A 20,211-nucleotide genomic window follows, 5' to 3' on the forward strand; every position below is an offset into this window, starting at 1 on the left:
TCAGCGGTTCAAATCCCCGCGATGGGGTGAGCTCCCGTTGCTTGGTCTCTATTCCTGCCAACCTAGCAGTTCGAAAGCACGTCAAAGCGCAAGTAGTACCACTCCGGCGGGAAGGTAAACGGCGTTTCCGTGCGCTGCTCTGGTTTGCCAGAAGTGGCTTAGTCATGCTGGCCACATGACCTGGAAGCTGTACGCTGGCTCCCTCGGCCAATAAAGCGACATGAGCACCGCAACCCCAGAGTTGGCCATGACTGGATCTAATGGTCAGGGGTCCCTTTACCTTTACTATATGGGGCTGCATCTGAAGACAGTTTAGAAACTCCAGCTTGTGCAGAATCTGACGGCCAGGCTGCTCACCGGGGTTAGATGGTTTGAGCATATAACAGCAATCCTGGCCTGATTGCACTGGCTGGTCCCAACTCAAAGTGCTGGTTTTGATCTATAAAGCCTTAAAGGGCTCAGGACCACAAGATCTCAAGCACCGCTCCGCCCCCCCATATGAACCTACCTCAGGCATAGGCAAACTCCGGCCCTCCAGATGTTTGGGACTACAATTCCCATCATCCCTAGCTAACAGGACCAGTGGTCAGGGATGATGGGAACTGTAGTCCCAAACATCTGGAGGGCCGGAGCTTGCCTATGCCTGACCTACCTGGACCCTGAAAAAATCATCTGAGGCCCTTCTTCTCATCTGTGCCTCCTCCCTGAGAAGTCCGGACAGCAGGAATACAAAAACGGGCTTTTTCTGTGGTGGCTCATTGCTTGTGGAATGCTCTCCCCAGGGAACCTCGCCTGGTGCCTTCATTGCATATCTCTTCTCTCAGGCCTTTGGCTAATTAAACAATCTATGGCCTTTTAAACTGGGGGCGGGGTATTGTTTTGGTTTGTTACTATGTTATATATCTTTTTCTTTCTATATTGTAACCCCCCTATGATCTTTGGCTAAAGGGCGGTATGGAAATTGTAATAATAATAATAATAATAATAATAATAGCATCACATCCTAGTGGGATAGGCTGTAACCAGGTGACCTGCTCGGTCTATGGTCCAGCTATTCCTTGTGTAGATTCACAGCCTCAATCGCCACTCACTAAATTCCTTATCTTTAAACCAGACATGGACTGGGTATGCCTTCAAACAGACAGCACTTTCAAATAGAGAGATGTCCTCCTTAAAGTAGGACACACAACCACTGTGCTCTTGCTTCAAAGAAAACCAGAAAATCCTGTTTTGATTCCTCTTAGCCTTTCTATCCTATACATTATCAGCTAATAACGTGGATAATATGAACTGTGAATGATATTGTTTTCGAAAGGACGCCTCTCAGCATCCCTGGGGTTGACCCAGTGAAAGATGCTGTCTTTAACCACTCTATTGCTCTCTGCAGTTGTTTCGCCACTGAAAAACCACATAAATGTCTGGGTATTGGATAGATGTTCTCCCCAACCCGGGGTGTTATTAGCTTTCTACTAAATTACAGAATTAAGCATGCGGCATGACGTCTCTTTTCACCCAGTGGAATCCTATTTCATCGCAACAACCAACAACGAGTCGGCTACTGCCTTTGCTCCTTCGCTGCTCGATTCCAGAAGACTAGGAGCGCATGGTTTTCAAAGACCAGTTATTGAGGCTATCAAAAAGGCTGTCATGTAACAAATCTGAAGCACAATGATCATAGTCAGTGACTGTACCTTGTACATGCAGAAAATGTGCAAAATATAAGCCGCTCTGAAGGTGGTGGAAACCTCATCCCCTGAGCTATCACAAGAAAAACAGTAAGAGCCCTGACAGATCAGATCAACAGCCTTTCTAGTTCAGAATCCCACCTACCCCCAGCAGATAATCAGGTGCCTAATGTGAAACCAGAAGCAGAGCAGAATCGCAATAGCTTTTTCCTGCTCATGACTGCCAGGGATTGGTGCCTCTGAACCTGCAAAGGATGGTGAAGAAATCCGATTCAGCTTGTGTTTAAAGGTGAACCTACCTAAATCATACTTTCCAAAAGAAGACGAGGATCGAAACACAGCCATACTTTGCAATTCACACTTCTTTGAATTTTGCAATACAGTTCTCAGACCAAAAAAAAAAGTGTAGGTATAGGGAAAGGGTGAGGATATTAGTGGAAATAATAGGCAACAATGCATTATGCTAGGGGGAACTGATTGCAAAAATGTGCACGTTAGTAAAAAGTGTTAATTAGGAGACGTTTGCAATGAACTGCGGATGAATTTTCATGGGAGTTTTGAAATAATAACAATAATAATCGCAAATTACTGCAGAAACACAGAGAAGTGAATTGTTGTTGTTGTTTAGTCGTTTAGTTGTGTCTGACTCTTCGTGACCCCCTGGACCAGAGCACGCCAGGCACTCCTGTCTTCCACTGCCTCCCGCAGTTTGGTCAAACTCATGTTCGTAGCTTCAAAAACACTATCCAACCATCTCGTCCTCTGTCGTCCCCTTCTCCTTGTGCCCTCCATCTTTCCCAACATCAGGGTCTTTTCCAGGGAGTCTTCTCTTCTCATGAAGTGGCCCAAGTATTGGAGCCTCAGCTTCAGGATCTGTCCTTCCAGTGAGCACTCCGGGCTGATTTCCTTCAGAATGGAGAGGTTTGATTTTCTTGCAGTCCACGGGACTCTCAAGAGTCTCCTCCAGCACCATAATTCAAAAGAATCCATTCTTTGGCGATCAGCCTTCTTTATGGTCCAGCTCTCAAAGTGAATTATAGATTGATAAAATGAGAAACGGGGGGGGGGGGGGACTGAGGATGACAGATCCACCCACCCCTAGATCTTGGTGGAAGTACACAACCATCATAACTAGTAGCAACTGATTGTTGTATTCTGCTTGTCTACCTTGTCCCTCTTTTATAGCCATATAAGAGAGAGATCCATTTGACTCAGAAGTCCCCTGCGCATATAGTGGGGGGAAATGCTACCTTATTATGGAGTAGCCTCATTTTCCTTCTAAACAGGCCGAGTTTGTTATTAGTACATACGACGATTTTAAGGCTTTGGTAAATGCACTTTGACTAAATGGATCAATACGTGTGTGGTACTTGGAGGAAAACCTAGAATCAATCCATGGCGGGGTGGGGAAAAGAGATACCATTTTGCCTCTGTTGAGAAAGCAAGCTTCAAATCCCCAGGGAGATGCATCTCATATTGTTTGCCTTTTCCTCTGGCATTTTCTTAACACAGGCAGTTTAAGATAAGCTTCCAGAGCAGCTGAAAAGAGCTCAGCAGGGAAGAGGGATGATAAAAAGAAAAGTGTGAGACGGTTTGCGTGTGTAGGTCCCCAGGCCACCCCTCAAATAACTTCACACATAACACGTAATTTAGTTTTGGTTTTTTGGGCACTATTTTGGCCACAACTTTATTAAAATACAAAATCAGTGAGTGGTTGTTTAGACATTGGTTATGACTATCTGTCCCCCCGCCTGGGACAGAACTGACATCCCGAGGTCCGATCGGTAGCCAGTAGAAGGGAAAGTCAAACTTGGGGGTCATTTGAGCTAAGCGCCAGACCCACGCCGCTCACCCCAGCAGCTCCCTGAAAGCTTGCCGGCCCAGATCCTATGACAAGGATTCCCATGACAGGGATTGGGCGGCCCTGGTCCCATGACAGGGATTGGACGAAATCATGGCAAGCCCCAGGATTCCTTTAACGGAATTCCCTTCAGCGCAATGGGAGGGGCAGGCACGACCTATCCTGACCCCTCCACCACCAGCATATTATAACCAATGCCTAACCGCAACCTTACAAGTTGTGACGAATTGCTGAGTAGTAGGCAAAAACCAAATGGCACAGCCAATCACCAAATGGCAAAATTCCTACTAAGCCCCTGCGCCAAGGCAGACGACCCCATGACAGGCAAAGCAAGGTCAAGCGGTATAGAGGGCGGGCGGGCGGGTGATCCGATGCACTCTGCAAAGAGAAAGAGAAACCAGAGTGCACCAATATTTAAAGACTATGGTCCCACCCACCCAATTTGCAACATACAATTTGCCCCAGCAATCCGGTTATCCAATCACAATGCCAGGCAACAACTATTAACCTGCCTGGCAACAAGAGGCCTGGCCCGGTGGCCCACACCGCAACACGTGCTCTCATTTATTGGAGAACACGCTTTGCTGGGAGGACCACCACAAAGACGTTTGTAGATTAGGGCTGTGTACTAGAGTGACAAACCTCTGCTAAAAGTCTTTGCCCTGTCCCAATTTCCTTTTGTCTCCACCGTCTGCCTTCTGGGTGGCTTAGCAAATGCTACAGAATTGGTTAAATGCAGTTAATGAGAGAGAGATGGGGGCAGCGTAATTAATGCCAGGCAACTCCACTGAAAGTGTTTGTCCTTTCAAGCCCCATAAAATTGGCCATGCTAAAAGCAGGGTTGCAAAACAGACATTTGCCTTGTGCCCTGTCCTGAGTCACCACAGGCGACCTGGCCGGGATCCGCTCCCTAAAAGTGCACTGTCTCTTTTGAATAGGAATTGATCCTTCCTAAGTTTGTAAGCCAGTTTTTTTTTATTTTGTTTTGTTTTTAAATGCAGGACATGCTGAAATTAGGCCCGTAACCTTCATGTGTTCTGCTTACGCACATTTTCATAAGACTCAAGTAATAAGGACATAAGGTCCAGCGCTGAGGGCCTTCTGGTGGTTCCCTCACTGCGAGAAGTGAGGTTACAGGGAACCAGGCAGAGGGCCTTCTCGGTAGTGGTGCCCGCCCTGTGGAACGCCCTCCCATCAGATGTCAAAGAAATAAACAACTATCTCACGTTTAGAAGACAGCTGAAGGCAGCCCTGTTTAGGGAAGCTTTTAATGACTGATGTCTTAATGTATTTTTAATCTTTTGTTGGAAGCTGCTCAAAGTGGCTGGGGAAACCCAGCCAGGTGAGCAGGCTATAAATTTGTTGTTGTTGTTATCAGCATCCTCTGTTTGCTTTCACATGAGATCTAGGATTAGAAAGTGCTCAAAAGCCATTGGAGACGAGCCCATGTCCATGTGGCATGCTATATGCCAGGCGATGGGAAACCTTTGGCCCTCCAGATGTGGCAGAACTACAGCACGCATCATCACTGGCCATGGGCCATGCTTGCTGGGCTGATGGGAATTGTAGTTCAGTCACATCTGGAGAGCCAAAGGTTCCCTACACCTGCACACATCTATAGGATAAGGTCCCCATTTGTCCAGTTGTATGCATGCAGAGTGCCGCAAATTGTGGACCCCTTCAAAATCAGTCACCATCACCATTGTTTGGGGCCAGCGCCGGCTCATCCTCCGCTGGCGACGGCACTGATGGGGAAAATAGGGGCTTCCCAGGATCAAATCAGAAGCCTAGATGCGCTTTCGCAATTCCAGGATTATCCCTGGAGAATCGGGACGCTTAGAGGGCTTGCAGGCCCCAAATTAGCATCTTCTCTGCTCTTTGTGGGAACACAGCCAGCATTTCTGTCTCCTTTCCCAATGCCGATGTGCTTTAAGCAAACTGCAGATGTTGCATACTGGGTACCCGCCTCAAAGGCTCAGAACTGTTGGGTGTGAATATCATCAATATAATCATTCTGAGATTAAAGGAGCAGCCATAAATGCTCTTAAAATATACCAGGGTGTTTGATGCCATTTAATCCTGAGTCGATCCAAGAACAGGCTGAAACCACTTTGCTCCCACGCGAAACCTGAAATGGCACCCCGATATACAAAGCCTGGTTTAATGAACCGCTTGACTAGATCTGATTGGAATAATCTCACGTAGAGCTTGTCAAGACTGCTGTATTTCTGGAGAGAGGTATTTTCGCCTTCTTTAATTGCGCAAATCAATGAAAACTTTTATTGGGGGCAGGGGAGAAAGTAATGGAAACCGCAACCCAAATTATATCTATTATTACATTTATATCCCGTCTTTCCGCCAGGGAGGACAAGGTGTCATACAAGGTTCTTCCCCCCTCTCCCCGCCCCCGCCCCGTTTCATCCTCACAACAATCTAGCGAGGTAAGTTAGACTGAGAACTAGTGACTGCCCAAGGGTGCTAACTTGAATAAAATATGGGGGGAAAGATAAGCCCCACCCACATATAAACGATCACAAGACGCGACACAGGCACACCATTTGAATGATAATGCCCACCAGCTTTAGGGAGAGGTCTCAAATATTTTATTAGCATTTATTAATTAAATTTATTAGTCACTTTTTTGCCGCAGGCAACTCAAAGCATCTTACCAACATTGCATATGTGCATTAATGTACATATGCATTTAATGCTATGTGGGGGGGATATGTGTAGTACGCAAGAAACTGTTTACATTTTTAGTGGAACCCAGGGATGTGGGTGGATTCACTTCTCATGTAAATTAAGGAGCAAGATGAGCATTGGAGGTGAAAGACCCTGGAGATGTGTTCCACATCAAGCTTTTCAGAAAAGTCCATCCTTCATCTTTATGTACCTTAGCATCACCAAAGCCAGACAGCATGGGTAGGCAAACTAAGGCCTGGGGGCCGGATCTGGCCCAAATGCCTTCTAAATTCAGCCCACGGATGGTCCTTAATCAGCGTGTTTTTACATGAGTAGAATGTGTCCTTTTATTTAAAATGCATCTCTGGGTTATTTGTGGGGCATAGGAATTCGTTCATTTCCCCCAAAAATATAGTCTGGCCCCCCACAAGGTCTGAGGGACAGCGGACCGGCCCCCCTGCTGAAAAAGTTTGCTGACCCATCCCTGCCTGACAGCAATCAAGAAGCCCAAAGCAGGGGTGGGAGAATCTTTATCTGGTAACGTTTTGTTGCTAGCAGTGAGCTCCCTTAATTGAAAATGTTGGCTGAGCAACCACTGTTTGCAGTTCTCTGTGTAACGACCTATTTTCCCGTGTAACCCATTAATTTTTCAACTGCTGTCAAGTGCGTTTCAATTAAAAACCAAGGAATTTAAATCCAAGATGAGTATTCCCCTCTCCCCCACCCCACCCCCGTTCCCAAGAACTGCTGTAAATATTATTATGGCCGCTTAAGAGATCTTATCTGAAGAGTGCTTTTCTGGCACTCGCCTGGGCCACTTCAGGCACTACGTTCTTAAGACGTGTCAAGCGCACACTTAAGGAAGAGAATGCAGCCAGCATCTGTTAGCAAAGAATTGAGTCCTCCTATGTATGCAGATGACACAACCTTGATGGCAGAAAGTGAGAAGGAATTAAAGAATCTTTTAATGAGGGTGAAAGAGGAGAGCGCAAAATATGGTCTGAAGCTCAACATCCAAAAAACGAAGATCATGGCCACTGGCCCCATCACCTCCTGGCAAATAGAAGAGGAAGAAATGGAGGCAGTGGGAGATTTTACTTTCTTGGGCTCCATGATCACTGCAGATGGTGACAGCAGCCACGAAATTAAAAGACGCCTGCTCCTTGGGAGAAAGGCGATGACAAACCTAGACAGCATCTTAAAAAGCAGAGACATCACCTTGCCGACAAAGATCCGTATAGTTAAAGCTATGGTTTTCCCATGGACTGCAAGAAGATCAAACCTCTCCATTCTTAAGGAAATCAGCCCTGAGTGCTCACTGGAAGGACAGATCGTGAAGCTGAGGCTCCAAGACTTTGGCCACCTCATGAGAAGAGAAGACTCCCTGGAAAAGACCCTGATGTTGGGAAAGATGGAGGGCACAAGGAGAAGGGGACGACAGAGGACGAGATGGTTGGACAGTGTTCTCGAAGCAACCAGCATGAGTTTGACCAAACTGGGAGGCAGTGGAAGACAGGAGTGCCTGGCGTGCTCTGGTCCATGGGGTTATGAAGAGTCGGACACGACTAAACGACTAAACAACAACAATGCTTGTTGAGGAGCCTGAACAAGCTGCAGATCCCTGTTGAGAATGCACAGATATATGAGGGGCTGCTGCTCGCCAGCCTCACCTACCCCCTCTCCCTTGCCAGACCCCCAACCCCCTTGCCAAATGCCTACCCTTTGCATCTCACCCAGACCCCGCAATTTGCAGCCACGCAAAGAAAACCCAGGTGTCCTGCTACGCAGAGAACCTGACGCCTATGTGCTGCCTACACTGCTGCAGGCAGTTTACGTCTGAATACCAGTCTCTGAGAATCTGGCCGCTCCTGTATTATGACCGACGACTAAGAGCCAAACCTGCAACACTAAAGCAGGATGCTGCATAGACACAGCACACCTGGTATCCTCAACTGGTGTTACAGGGCTTTTGCCCTCCTATTTGCACAGGTTTTAAACAGATCAGAGCATCTACAAGGCTGCATCCCATTTGGCTCAGGTGTTGAGTCTAATGCAGGTCTACCTAGTCTAAACCGAAAACTCACACGCCGACTCTCTTGCCTCTGGACAAACGTACAGCCAGGTGCTATTTTAAGAAGACACACTTTCTCCGTGACGTATTGGACAGCCATTATTTTTAAACCCTCACGTGCCCATACGATTATCATTTTCTGTCGCCATAGGAACCTTGCTGCAAAGGTTTAAATATAGCATCTCCCCCCCCTTCCACCCCCCAGGGATATACAATTCTTCGCTACTCCTTTTCTTATTTGGTTTGTAAAGGAGGGAATTAAACTTCTCATAACGGAAGACATTACTGCCTGCAATATAGCAGGTGAGGCTGGGGTAAAGAATGCTATATAATATAATAAATCCCACTGCACAGATCGAGATGAGTTTCTTGTTTGAGACATCCACTGACTGCAGATGCGGAGGAGCTTATGGCAGGGCTAACCAACACAATGTTCTTCAGATGCCGGGGACTACAACTCCCATCAGCCCCAGCCAGCAGGGCCAGTCCAGTGGTCAGGAAGGGATGGGAGTTGTAGTCCATTTGGAGGGCATTGACTACAAATGGCCTGTGGTCCCAAGACTTGCAGAAGAAAAATCCTGCTACATATTGCACTGCAGTTGTCGACCTTATCCAATGGTTGAGAAAAGATAAATACGCTGATGTTTTTGTTTAAGCATCATGGAGCTGGGAAGTAAAAGGCAATACTTAGAAAGGCCACAGAGAATATATATGAAATCCAATATTTCAAAGAAGGAAGAAACAACCAGAAGCAGGGCTTAATATCCACCAGGAGCAAAGCAGTGGCACTAAAGGAAAAAATATGCAAAGTAATTTGATAAAGGAAAAAGGATTCAGGATATTAAAGAGAGATTGTTCTTTTAAAGGATCAGTATAGTGAGTTCTGAACCAAACACCACCCAACTTCTGCTATGCAGTAACAATTTTTGCAGAAGCAACAGTACCTGAGAAGTTCAACAAACTAGGGAATGCGATATCTTTTTCTCTCTCTTTTGCTTTAGCGCCCCGTTTATTTTCATTAAGTGAATTTTGTACCCATTTGTAAAAAAAAAAAAACAAAAAAAACCCAATCAGTCTGACTTTCACATTTATTCATTAGCCCAATGGTGGGGGACCTCAAACACTAGCGTAATTAGGCTAAGTGGAGTCCTAATAGGACCCATGACACCAGTTTTCCCCAAACCACACCCTCCTGCATGGAACTCCCTAGTGCAGCCAATGGGCTTGCTCTCAGCACCAATCAGCTGATGAACACTGAGGGAGAGTCCCTTTGAAGTGTGTTTGCTCTGCCCATCAGATGATTGGTGCTGCGACCTGTACCAGTTAATTATGCACTTAAGTAGTTTGCATATCTTTGCTTATCTTCCATAATTCTGCTTTTGCCAGTCAAGGACGGAGTAACGAAATATGAAGCCCCTTTGCACGACCAGCTGCTGGAATTTTTTAGAGAAAATCCTACTGTGATTTTACTAAATATTACCCATACACTTTGAAGCTTACCTTCTCAGTCTTAAAGACTAGAAAGTTGATTTTTTAAAAAAGGAACGAAGGAACGAACTCAGGCTGTTGCCAACTAATTTTAATGCCAATTACTGCAATTGTGTCATGCTATCATGGGTGTACAGAACACAGACCATTCTAGCCTTTTAAAAAAACAAGTCTGCATCATAGTAACATTATTTAATGAATAAGAATGGGATTCTGAATTGTTACACCACTCCTTCTGCTCTGAAAATGCACATTGGCTTAACGTGACCACACTCACACTCACAAATGCACAAATATCATACCTTCTCTGTGTCGATCCCTTTGGACATTGACCAGGTGGAGACGATATAATCCATGACTCGTTCGCTAAGGCCTTTGGGGACTTGGTACAACTTTAAGAAATCTCTCACATTGTTCAGCATCTCATGGTAGCGGTTGGTGTTGGCGTACATCTGTTGGAAAATTGTGGTGACGTTCCCAAAAATAGTTGCATAAAGGAGAGCTGGAAAAGAGGAAGAAGCAGAATTAGAAGCGCTAAACGGTCGGCGTTCACGTAACTTGCCCAAGCCGTGCTCCTTGTTTCTCTGGGTGCACTGTGCAGCAAAGCTCCATCTATGCCAGTCACGCCCGCCATCTTGGCCTCCCAGAGCGCTGTGCCTCTGGAACCATGCGGGACTTTTGGGAACATGGGTTGGCAGGTATGACTGTGTGGGCCTTTGCTTTACACTATGCCCCACACTGTCAACAAAAGTTAAAAGGAAAAACACTGTGATTGTGATGGCTGTGATGGCCAACGTGACTACACTCTGCCTCCATGGTCAGAGGCAAAGATGCTTCTGAATGCCAGCTGCTGGAAGCCACAGTGGGGCAGACTGCTCTTGAGGTCAAATTCTGCTTGAAGGTTTCCCCCAGGTGCCCATTTGGCCACTGTGAGAACAGGAGGCTGGACCAGATGGGCCATTGGTCTGATCCAGCAGGGATCCTCTTATGTTCTTATGACTGCCATCACCATGAAACCACCTGGCAAAGGGGAGGAGAGGGAAAGGCTTTCAGGGAGGTGCATAGGCACCTAAATGTTAGGATTTTTATCTATCCGAGCTGCTCTAGCAGTGGTACTATGTTTTGTGTACATCATGTGAGTGTCTGAGTGAGCGTGAGACAGGAAGTCTGAGTACTATTGGAAGTTAGTTGGAAGTTAGTGTCACTTCTGTTTGTGTCGCAGTTCTGTACTGCTGTTCAGAGAGCACACACATACTGATGGAGTCTCTGTATTATAAGTCTGTAAATGAAGTACAGTGGTACCTCGGGTTAAGTACTTAATTCGTTCTGGAGGTCTGTACTTAACCTGAAACTGTTCTTAACCTGAAGCACCACTTTAGCTAATGGGGCCTCCTGCTGCCGCTGTGCCACCAGAGCATGATTTCTGTTCTCATCCTGAAGCAAAGTTCTTAACCTGAAGCACTATTTCTGGGTTAGCGGAGTCTGTAACCTGAAGCATATGTAACCTGAAGCGTATGTAACCCGAGGTACCACTGTGGTTTAGAACTACGACTGAGTCTTTCTTCTGCTATGATATGCCAGAAGACTAGCGTGCACTTCTCAGGAAAGAAGGGTCGCTTATTACTGGTCTCTCTGGACTGAGGGAGATTTACAGCCAGAGCCAGAGAGGACCACCGGAGAGACACTTGGGAAGTTGGCAGCCTTCCCAGGGTATGTTTCCAACACGAAATTCTAATTTTTTTACTGAGGTTGTTAGGCATGTGGGAGCTCAGTTGGGCTAACTTAACCTCACAGCAACCTCCTCTCCCCAAATCACGCACACAAACAAAGCACATTGCAAGCAACCATGCTGGGGGCCCTCTGATCTGCCTGCTGGGAGCCCAAGGGGCCCTCCCCTGCCTCTCTCCACCTGGCTTGGGCCGGGGCCTGACAGGCTCCATAAAGGACTGCTGCTGCTGTTGCTCGACAGAGAGGGCTCCTTTTTAAAATTGTTTTTATTTTTTATCTATGCCATTTTAAATTGTAATTGATATTAATGTTGTATTTTTAGTTTCAGATATTATGATTTATGTGGAAATTGTTTTCCATTTGGTTGTGTACCTTTTGATGTGTTTTATGTATTGTTTGTAACTTTTGTTATGTTGGTAATTGGGACGCGGGTGGAGCTGTGGGTTAAACCACAGAGTCTAGGACTTGCCGATCAGAAGGTCAGCGGTTCAAATCCCCGCAACTGGGTGAGCTCCCGTTGCTCAGTCCCTGCTCCTGCCAACCTAGCAGTTTGAAAGCACGTCAAAGTGCAAGTAGATAGATAGGTACCGCTCCGGCGGGAAGGTAAACAGCATTTCCATGTGCTGCTCTGGTTTGCCAGAAGCGGCTTAGTCATGCTGGCCACATGACCCGGAAGCTGTACGCAGGCTCCCTCAGCCAATAAAGCGAGATGAGCGCCGCAACCCCAGAGTTGTTCGCGACTGGACCTAACGGTCAAGGGTCCCTTTACCTTTACCTATGTTGGTAATTATGTAAATCTTGTCATGTTGTAAGCTGCCTTGAGCATTGTTTTAACTATGGAAAGGCGGCATACAATTAAAATGATGATGGTGGTTATCTCTTGCCCTCCACCAGCAAAATCAAGATACCAACCCATGTGACGCTAACACAAATGCTCGGCTCATATATTACAAAAAAGAATGGAAGTTTATTGTCTCTCCCCCATGCCTGTTTCCTCCCTTTGTCTCCCCAATTATCTTCCCCCACCAACCCCATGCTACCCACATCAAAAATGTCTCAAACTGAATATAGCTGACCTGCATGAAGGACTCTATGACTTGAAAACAGAGACACTGAATGTACTTTTGTTACTCATGAAAATATTTTAATAAAAACATAAAAAACAGCAACCAGGTGACCTATCCCTCCTCAGAAGCGAAAGACAACATGTATCAACGTGTAGTGGAAAAACTGGTGCCATTTGAAAGGTTTAATCATCTGAGCCATTACAGATACACCTGACTGCTGAGACGTACTGGGAACCACCATGCAAAGATTTTCAGTCATTTCTAAAACCTGCAGCTGTAATTCCACTGGAATTGTTGGAAGAGTCAAGCAAATGTCACTGAAATTAATGGAAAATGTTTAGAGCTGAACAACATGATGGTGGAACATTATTTTCCCTGAAAGGGTGTGGGGGGTAGTTATGAGGGTGCATGCATATATAAACTCTGTGCTATTTTTGAATTAGCTTTGCTTGAAAGTGGGCACTCTGGCTGCTACATAGCGACGTGTGTTAAACTCTGTTTATTTAAAATGCTGCCTGCCTGTTATAAAAGCTGCCCTATTTTTCCATCTCCCGGCGTTGATCAGATTTCTGCAGACCTGAATGCGCTGTAATTTTCAAGTCACAGCAGAAAATCTACTACAATCCTGGCCCAAAGACCTGCAGGCATCCCAATGAAATAATCAGGACTCGCTCCCAAGGGTGCAAAGGCGAAGATGCAACACAACATTTATTTTATTTGTATTTCATTTTTCATTGAGTCCAGTTTTATGTTGTTGTTGTTGTTTAGTCGCGTCCGACTCTTCATAACCCCATGGACCAGAGCACGCCAGGCACTCCTGTCTTCCACTGCCTCCTGCAGTTTGGTCAAACTCATGCTGGTAGCTTCGAGAACAGTATCAAACCATCTCGTCCTCTGTCGTCCCCTTCTCCTTGTGCCCTCCATCTTTCCCAACATCAGGGTCTTTTCCAGGGAGTCTTCTCTTCTCATGAAGTGGCCCAAGTATTGGAGCCTCAGCTTCAGGATCTGTCCTTCCAGTGAGCACTCAGGGCTGATTTCCTTCAGAATGGATCGGTTTGATCTTCTTGCAGTCCATGGGACTCTCAAGAGTCTCCTCCAGCACCATAATTCAAAACTGACTTTGAATTATGGTGCCAGTTTTATAGGAACATCTAAACATCGGACTCTGTTTCATGGCAAGTCTGACCTAAGGTCCATCAACCTTGATATTGTCTACTCTGACGGCAGCAGCTCTTTGGGGCTGCAAGCAAGGGGATATTCCCAGTCTTACCTGGATCAGCCTGGAATTGAACCTGGGACATTCTGTACGCAGAGCAGATGCTCTGTCACTGAGCCACATCCCTTCCCCCATGTCCCCAAGTTCTTTTCACCCAAATTTATCAGCATCCACAGCTGCAACTGTTGGGATTTTTGCCTACATGCTATCTGTTGCAGCTTCCCACAGTAGCAATCAAAGAGTTGGCCAAAGGCCAAGAAGACTGAGCAGAGGGAGTTATTCTGCCAAGAGATATGAGACCTTGGATACAACTCTGCTATTGGTCGAGGTCACCCACATAGGCATGATGACTCATGACCTTCCTTTGGTTGGTTGGTTGGTTGGTTGGTTGGTTGGTTGGTTGGTCAGTGTTGTTCTGAGAGTTTGTTGGAGTTTGTTCAGAGAGAGTTAAGATCCGTGTCTGTATCCTGTATAAACCTATAAGTAACCAAGTTACTAGTAGAAGCGTCTTATTCCTGCTTCATCCTGCCAGCTTGCAACCAACTGCTTCTGGACAGTCTGCGTATGCTCTGCAATATTCAACAGGTTATGGCTGAGATCCTTCAACAGCAACAACACTGGGAAGGAGCCTTGGTGGAGCAGCAGGAGTGGCTGTGGGCTCTTCTGATCCCTGAGGCCATTGTTGGCAGGTGCCCAGCTATGATGATTCTTGATGGCAGCCCTTCCTCAACGAAGCCCATAAGCAGAACATGAAAACCTAGAGCCCTTCCCTTTGCTGTCTCTATGGAGTTTCAGTTCAGATACAGTCGTACCTTGGATCCCAAACGCCTTGAGACTCGAATGTTTTGGCTCCCAAATGCCGCAAACCCAGAAGTGAGTGTTCTGGTTTGCGAACGTTTTTTGGAAGCTGAACATCTTGACGCAGCTTCTGTGGCTTCCGATTGAGCGCAGGAAGCTCCTGCAGCCAATCGGAAGCCGTGCCTTGGTTTTTGAACATCTTCGGAAGTCAAACGGACTTCTGGAATGGATTCCGTTCAAGAACCAAGGTATGACTGTACCATGGCTAATAACCCTGGTCCCATAATGCAGAGGGCTATGCAGCCTCGCTGGTTGCGATGCTCGCTGAAGTCATCACTTGGCCAGAGCTGATGTCTGGCAGCATAAACTGGGCTTCATTAGGGAGCAGAATGCCATATCTGTGGGTTCTTTAAAATGCAGACAAGCCAACAACCCATGTTTTGCTAGATAGGAACAGGACAGCAGCTGAAGCTCACAGAGTTTTCCTGTAAACTTACTAGCGAGGACTCCGTGAGAGACATTCCCACTGTGCACTCCCTCTCTTCCTCTCCCTGCTCTGCCAGAAATGTGACAACATCTGCTACATTTTTAGCTAGATTTACTGTAAGTACAGTGGTACCTCTGGTTAAGAACTTAATTCATTCTGGAGGTCCGTTCTTAACCTGAAACTGTTCTTAACCTGAAGCACCACTTTAGCTAATGGGGCCTCCCGCTGCTGCTGCACCGCCAGAGCACGATTTCTGTTCTTATCCTGAATCAAAGTTCTTCACCCGAGGTACTATTTCTGGGTTAGCTGAGTCTGTAACCTGAAGCGTTTGTAACCCGAGGTACCACTGTATCCCTTTTTTAACTGAATGGCCATTTTAAGCCTGCCTGATATCAGTTACTCTTCAGTAAGTACAGTGGTACCTCAGTTTACGAACTTAATCCATTCCGGAAGTCCATTCTTAAACCAAAATTGTTCTTAAACTGAGGCACGCTTTCCCTAATGAGGCCTCCCGCCGCCGGTGCCCTTCCACTGTTCGAATTCCGTTCTTAGACTGAGGTAAAGTTCACAAACCGGGGCACTATTTCCGGTTTTGCAGAGTTTGTAAACCAAGTCGTGCTTAAACCGGACTGTTCTTAAACCGAGGTACTACTGTATTCTGAGTGACTGAATGTTATTTTTACCTTTTACGATACGATACGATAATCTTTATTGTGATTGTCCCATACAGAACAATGAAACTGAAAAAATCTACATCGGACATTCAAAAACCAACAAGCCTGCTATCCCAGCTATCCCAACTTGGTTAGCCGCCTAAAAACTCTGATACTCCATTTTCAAATACAATATACTCCCATAGAGACTCCTTACACTGCATTTAAAACCAAAATCACATTTGGATAGAAACTGTTTCTCAGGCGGCTAGTCCTAGTCTTTATAACCCTGTACCTTCTTCCAGAAGGCATAAGCTGAAAGAGATCATTTCCAGGGTGCGCACTATCCTGCGCTATCTCTGCAGCTTTCTTATGGCACCTGGAAGCATAGATTTGATCATGCAAGACTGCTTGAGTGATTATTGTTTTAAGGGGAGAAAGGAGTGAAATGCAAGGGAAATCCAGTCTGACTTAAAGCACCCTGGATTACATAAAGGTTAAAACTAGCCTATCTAAGTAAGTTTCCCTTTAAGCTGCAAAGGGACAGCACCCTGCTGAGCTCATGAACGTGAGGAAGGATAATGCCTAATGAATGTTTCCTTTCCTAGCATCTATTCACATCCCAACAATATCAAGGAAAGGAAAATTCAGCTCTTGATCTTGCTCTCGGAGCAGGACGGTCTGGAAGGATGCTTCCAGCGCCACAAAGCGGTCCTTGTGTGCGTCCCCCTGGCTACACATGCTGCCATCAGCGCTTTTGCTCTGTTGGGCAGGGACCCAACAATAAAACCCTAGGAAGGCCGTTTTGTCAATTACCAAACAAAGCAGGCAGAGGATCTCTGGCTATTTAAAAAGAAAATAACTGATTCGTTGCTGTTTCAGCATTTCCTAGCAGTTCTAAATTGGCCTTTCAGGAAGGAAAAGAAGAACAATGTGTGCAGGAAACTATGTTTCCTCTGTAGTTTAGGGGTGGTGGGGGGGAGAGAACTGTGGTCCTCTTGAAGCAGGGATGGGGACCCTGCACCCTCCAGATATTGGACTACAACTCCCATCACCCCTGGCCTTTGACCATCCTGCCTATTATCATTCTAAGACTGTGGTTTCCTAAAGTGGGTGATAACAACCCTGGAGTGTGCATGATGATATAAACTGGGGGGCTCTAAGAGGCAAGTGGGCAGCAGGGGGGGGGGCGCTGGAGGTGTAAGTGGCTATAAGACTTTAATTAAACTAAATATTTTAATTGAACTAAATAGTTTAATTTGGAATTTTGAATAGATCTGCAATTAATTGTTACTGTTTGGAATGTTGTTATCTTCCATCCCAGTAGTGATGTATGGAGGTGAGAGCTGGACCATAAAGAAGGCTGATCGCCGAAGAATGGATGCTTTTGAATTATGGTGCTGGAGGAGACTCTTGAGAGTCCCATGGACTGCAAGAAGATCAAACCTCTCCATTCTGAAGGAAATCAGCCCTGAGTGCTCACTGGAAGGACAGATCCGGAAGCTGAGGCTCCAAGACTTTGGCCACCTCATGAGAAGAGAAGACTCCCTGGAAAAGACCCTGATGTTGGGAAAGATGGAGGGCACAAGGAGAAGGGGACGACAGAGGACGAGATGGTTGGACAGTGTTCTCGAAGCTACCAGCATGAGTTTGACCAAACTGCGGGAGGCAGTGGAAGACAGGAGAGCCTGGCGTGCTCTGGTCCATGGTGTCACGAAGAGTCGGACACAACCAAACGACTAAACAACAACAATCTTCCATTGTCTCTTGAGATGGACAAATGCCAACAACAACAACACTATCTTGTGGGTCATGCAAACAGCGTTCTTGATAATTGTTTTTTATAGGGCAGGGGAAACTGGGGGTGAGTTTATGGAACCAAGGGGGAGGTGGCCCCAAAAAGTTTGGCAACCACTGGTCTAAGGGGTAATTTTCCTCTCCCTCAGAGTGACACTGCAATTTCCCAAGACCCACCTTTTTCATGGCACCAGGGGAGTGCCAACCTGGGAGCAAGACACACAGCTATAATCTCCCCAGAGGCTTCCTTCATCAAGTTCTTTGCCTTCCTCAGTTTCTCCTGGTCAGCCACCTTAGCCTCAAGGGAACAAGCCTATCACCTAAGTGCCAGGAGCTCACCAAACTGAAGACACACCACGACTTCTGTCCAGCAGGAAGATAGTCATACATGCGGCAATGTGCAATGAAATGGGAAGACTCCCCTCCCCTTGTTGCATGAGCTTTTGGAAACTCATCACTGATTCCTTCTCCTTACAGAACTCTGGACAAACGTCCCCAAACACAGAATGCTTACAAGATGAAGACAGCTTGCGGAGAGAAATTACCTGTGGCCTTATAGTAAAGGTAAAGGGACCCCTGACCATTAGGTCCAGTCGTGGCCGACTCTGGGGTTGCGGCGCTCATCTCGCTTTATTGGCTGAGGGAACCGGCGTACAGCTTCCAGGTCATGTGGCCGGCATGACTAAGCCGCTTCTGGCAAACCAGAGCACCACACGGAAACGCCATTTACCTTCCTGCCAGAGTGGTACCTATTTATCTACTTGCACTTTGACGTGCTTTCGAACTGCTAGGTTGGCAGGAGCAGGGACCGAGCAACAGGAGCTCACCCCGTTGTGGAGATTTGAACCACCAACCTTCTGATTGGCAAGTCCTAGGCTCTGTGGTTTAACCCACAGCACCACCTGCGTCCCTTATAGTGGGTAACAAATAAATAAATACTAGGGAGATCTGTCACATGAGCAACTGTCTGTTCATTCAATAAGGCTTCTTCTCTCCCAACCTTCCTGTAGACCCCTGAGCCCTCCCAATTGTCAGGGGCAGCCCATCCCATTCCATTGTCTGAGGCCAATCCAAATAACTTTTTTGTACCAGCCACTGGCCATGACAAATCTGAATCAAAAATAAATACAAGCAAAAGGGATGTAGCACCACAAGTAATGGTCTCTATCTTAGAGTGCTAAGAGGAAGGCACGCTTTGGCAAACCCTCACTGTGATCAGCTCCCACCCAGAAACCTATGTCCCCACTGTGGAAGGACGTGGGGATCCAGAATTGGATCCAGAATCCACAGTCACTTAAGGACTCACTGCTAAGACCTTGTTCATGGAAGACAATCTTACTCGGTTACAAGTGATAGAAGAAGAAGAAGAAGAAGAAGAAGAAGAAGAAGAAGAAGAAGAAGGAGGAGGAGGAGGAGGAGGAGGAGGAGGAGGAGGAGGAGGAGGTCTCTGTTTAGATCTCTGTGTCTCCCTTTCTGATCTTTTTGGCTGGCAAAGCAAAAATGGCGACTTTATGATAAGGTTCCCAGACGTCCCCGTTTCCCAGGGACAGTCCCCAGATTTACAAATCAGTCCCTTCACAAAATCCACTGAAGTTGAAAGGTGTCCCCGGATTCATTGAAAAAAATCTGGTAACCTTACTTTATGAGTCACTGAAGCGTTTACATCACTAAGAAGCCATAGGACATTCTCTGCTGGGGAGAGACATCTTTCCTGTATGGATAGTAAGGCGAGAAATCACCTCCTGGGCCCAATGTATAGTGAGCAATATAGTAAATAGTGCAAGATGCCTTCCACCTGCGGTTGCCCACATATACAGAGGCTGTCTTCACATGGTACCCTGTTATATCATCCGTCTAGGATGGCGGAGGGCATAACTTGAAAATGCAGCCCGGAATCTAAGTGACGCTGGCCGGAGATTCGATAGGTAACTGACTCTAAAATGGACCGTTTTTAGAAGGGGGAAGCAAGGAACTGAGGCTAAATGCTGCCCCACTGCTGAAGCATCTTCTGGTGAGATCTCATGGAACTCTTGCAGGATGTCACAAGATCTCACTGGCAGACGCTGCTTCTCCCCGCTTCTCTGGCAGTCCCACCCCGTGGGATTTCACCACCCAAGGCAGCTGCCTTATTCTGCCTCATGGGTGAGGCGGCCCTGCCATCTGTGCTTCGAAGGGTAGAGCAGCCTTCTGGAGAAGATTTGGGGTGTCCTCAGGGGGCTGCATAGGGGGGAGAGGAAGGGGAGGTTCTGTAGCACAAGCAGACAACTGCTCTGCTGGGGGGGGGGCACAACTGGATCTCACCCATAATGCAATGAGGCTCATTAGGACCCCCCCCCCCCAGTTTGTGGAAGTTGTGAGAAATCACTTTGTTTTCTCCAACATGCCTCCTTACCGCAAATTAATCAGGAAATTGCCATTAGGTGGTTATTGTCGTTTTATCCTAAGATACTTGCTGCTGTATTGCATTAGCCAACTATTCTGAATAAAATAATGAGCTGAGTCTTTCTGAGGTTGAAAGTATGCATGGAATACTTAGCAGAGTTAGCTAAATAGCCTTCAGTAGCAAGGATATCATCGTAACACTCAAAGAACTCCCCGACTTTACGCTCTGGAAACTCCACAATTTATGCTCCAAATTGCCTCTATTAAAAATAAGCAAAATAGCACCAGGTTAATAA

At 46.4% G+C, this 20,211-nt stretch overlaps 1 protein-coding gene across 1 annotated transcript in view; it reads right to left on the reverse strand.

Annotated features, from left to right (window-relative positions):
- KCNH5 (potassium voltage-gated channel subfamily H member 5) overlaps window positions 1-20,211 on the reverse strand; it is a 188,184-nt gene that overhangs the window by 59,918 nt on the left and 108,055 nt on the right. Inside the window, exon 8 of the mRNA XM_081015936.1 lies at window positions 10,090-10,289. Within this exon, the coding sequence (XP_080872062.1) occupies window positions 10,090-10,289 (200 nt within the window). The remainder of the gene's footprint in view (window positions 1-10,089; window positions 10,290-20,211) is intronic.

Source organism: Podarcis pityusensis (genome assembly GCF_964106645.2).
Source record: "Podarcis pityusensis genome assembly, chromosome: 1".
In the NCBI taxonomy this organism is placed as follows: Eukaryota; Metazoa; Chordata; class Lepidosauria; order Squamata; family Lacertidae; genus Podarcis; species Podarcis pityusensis.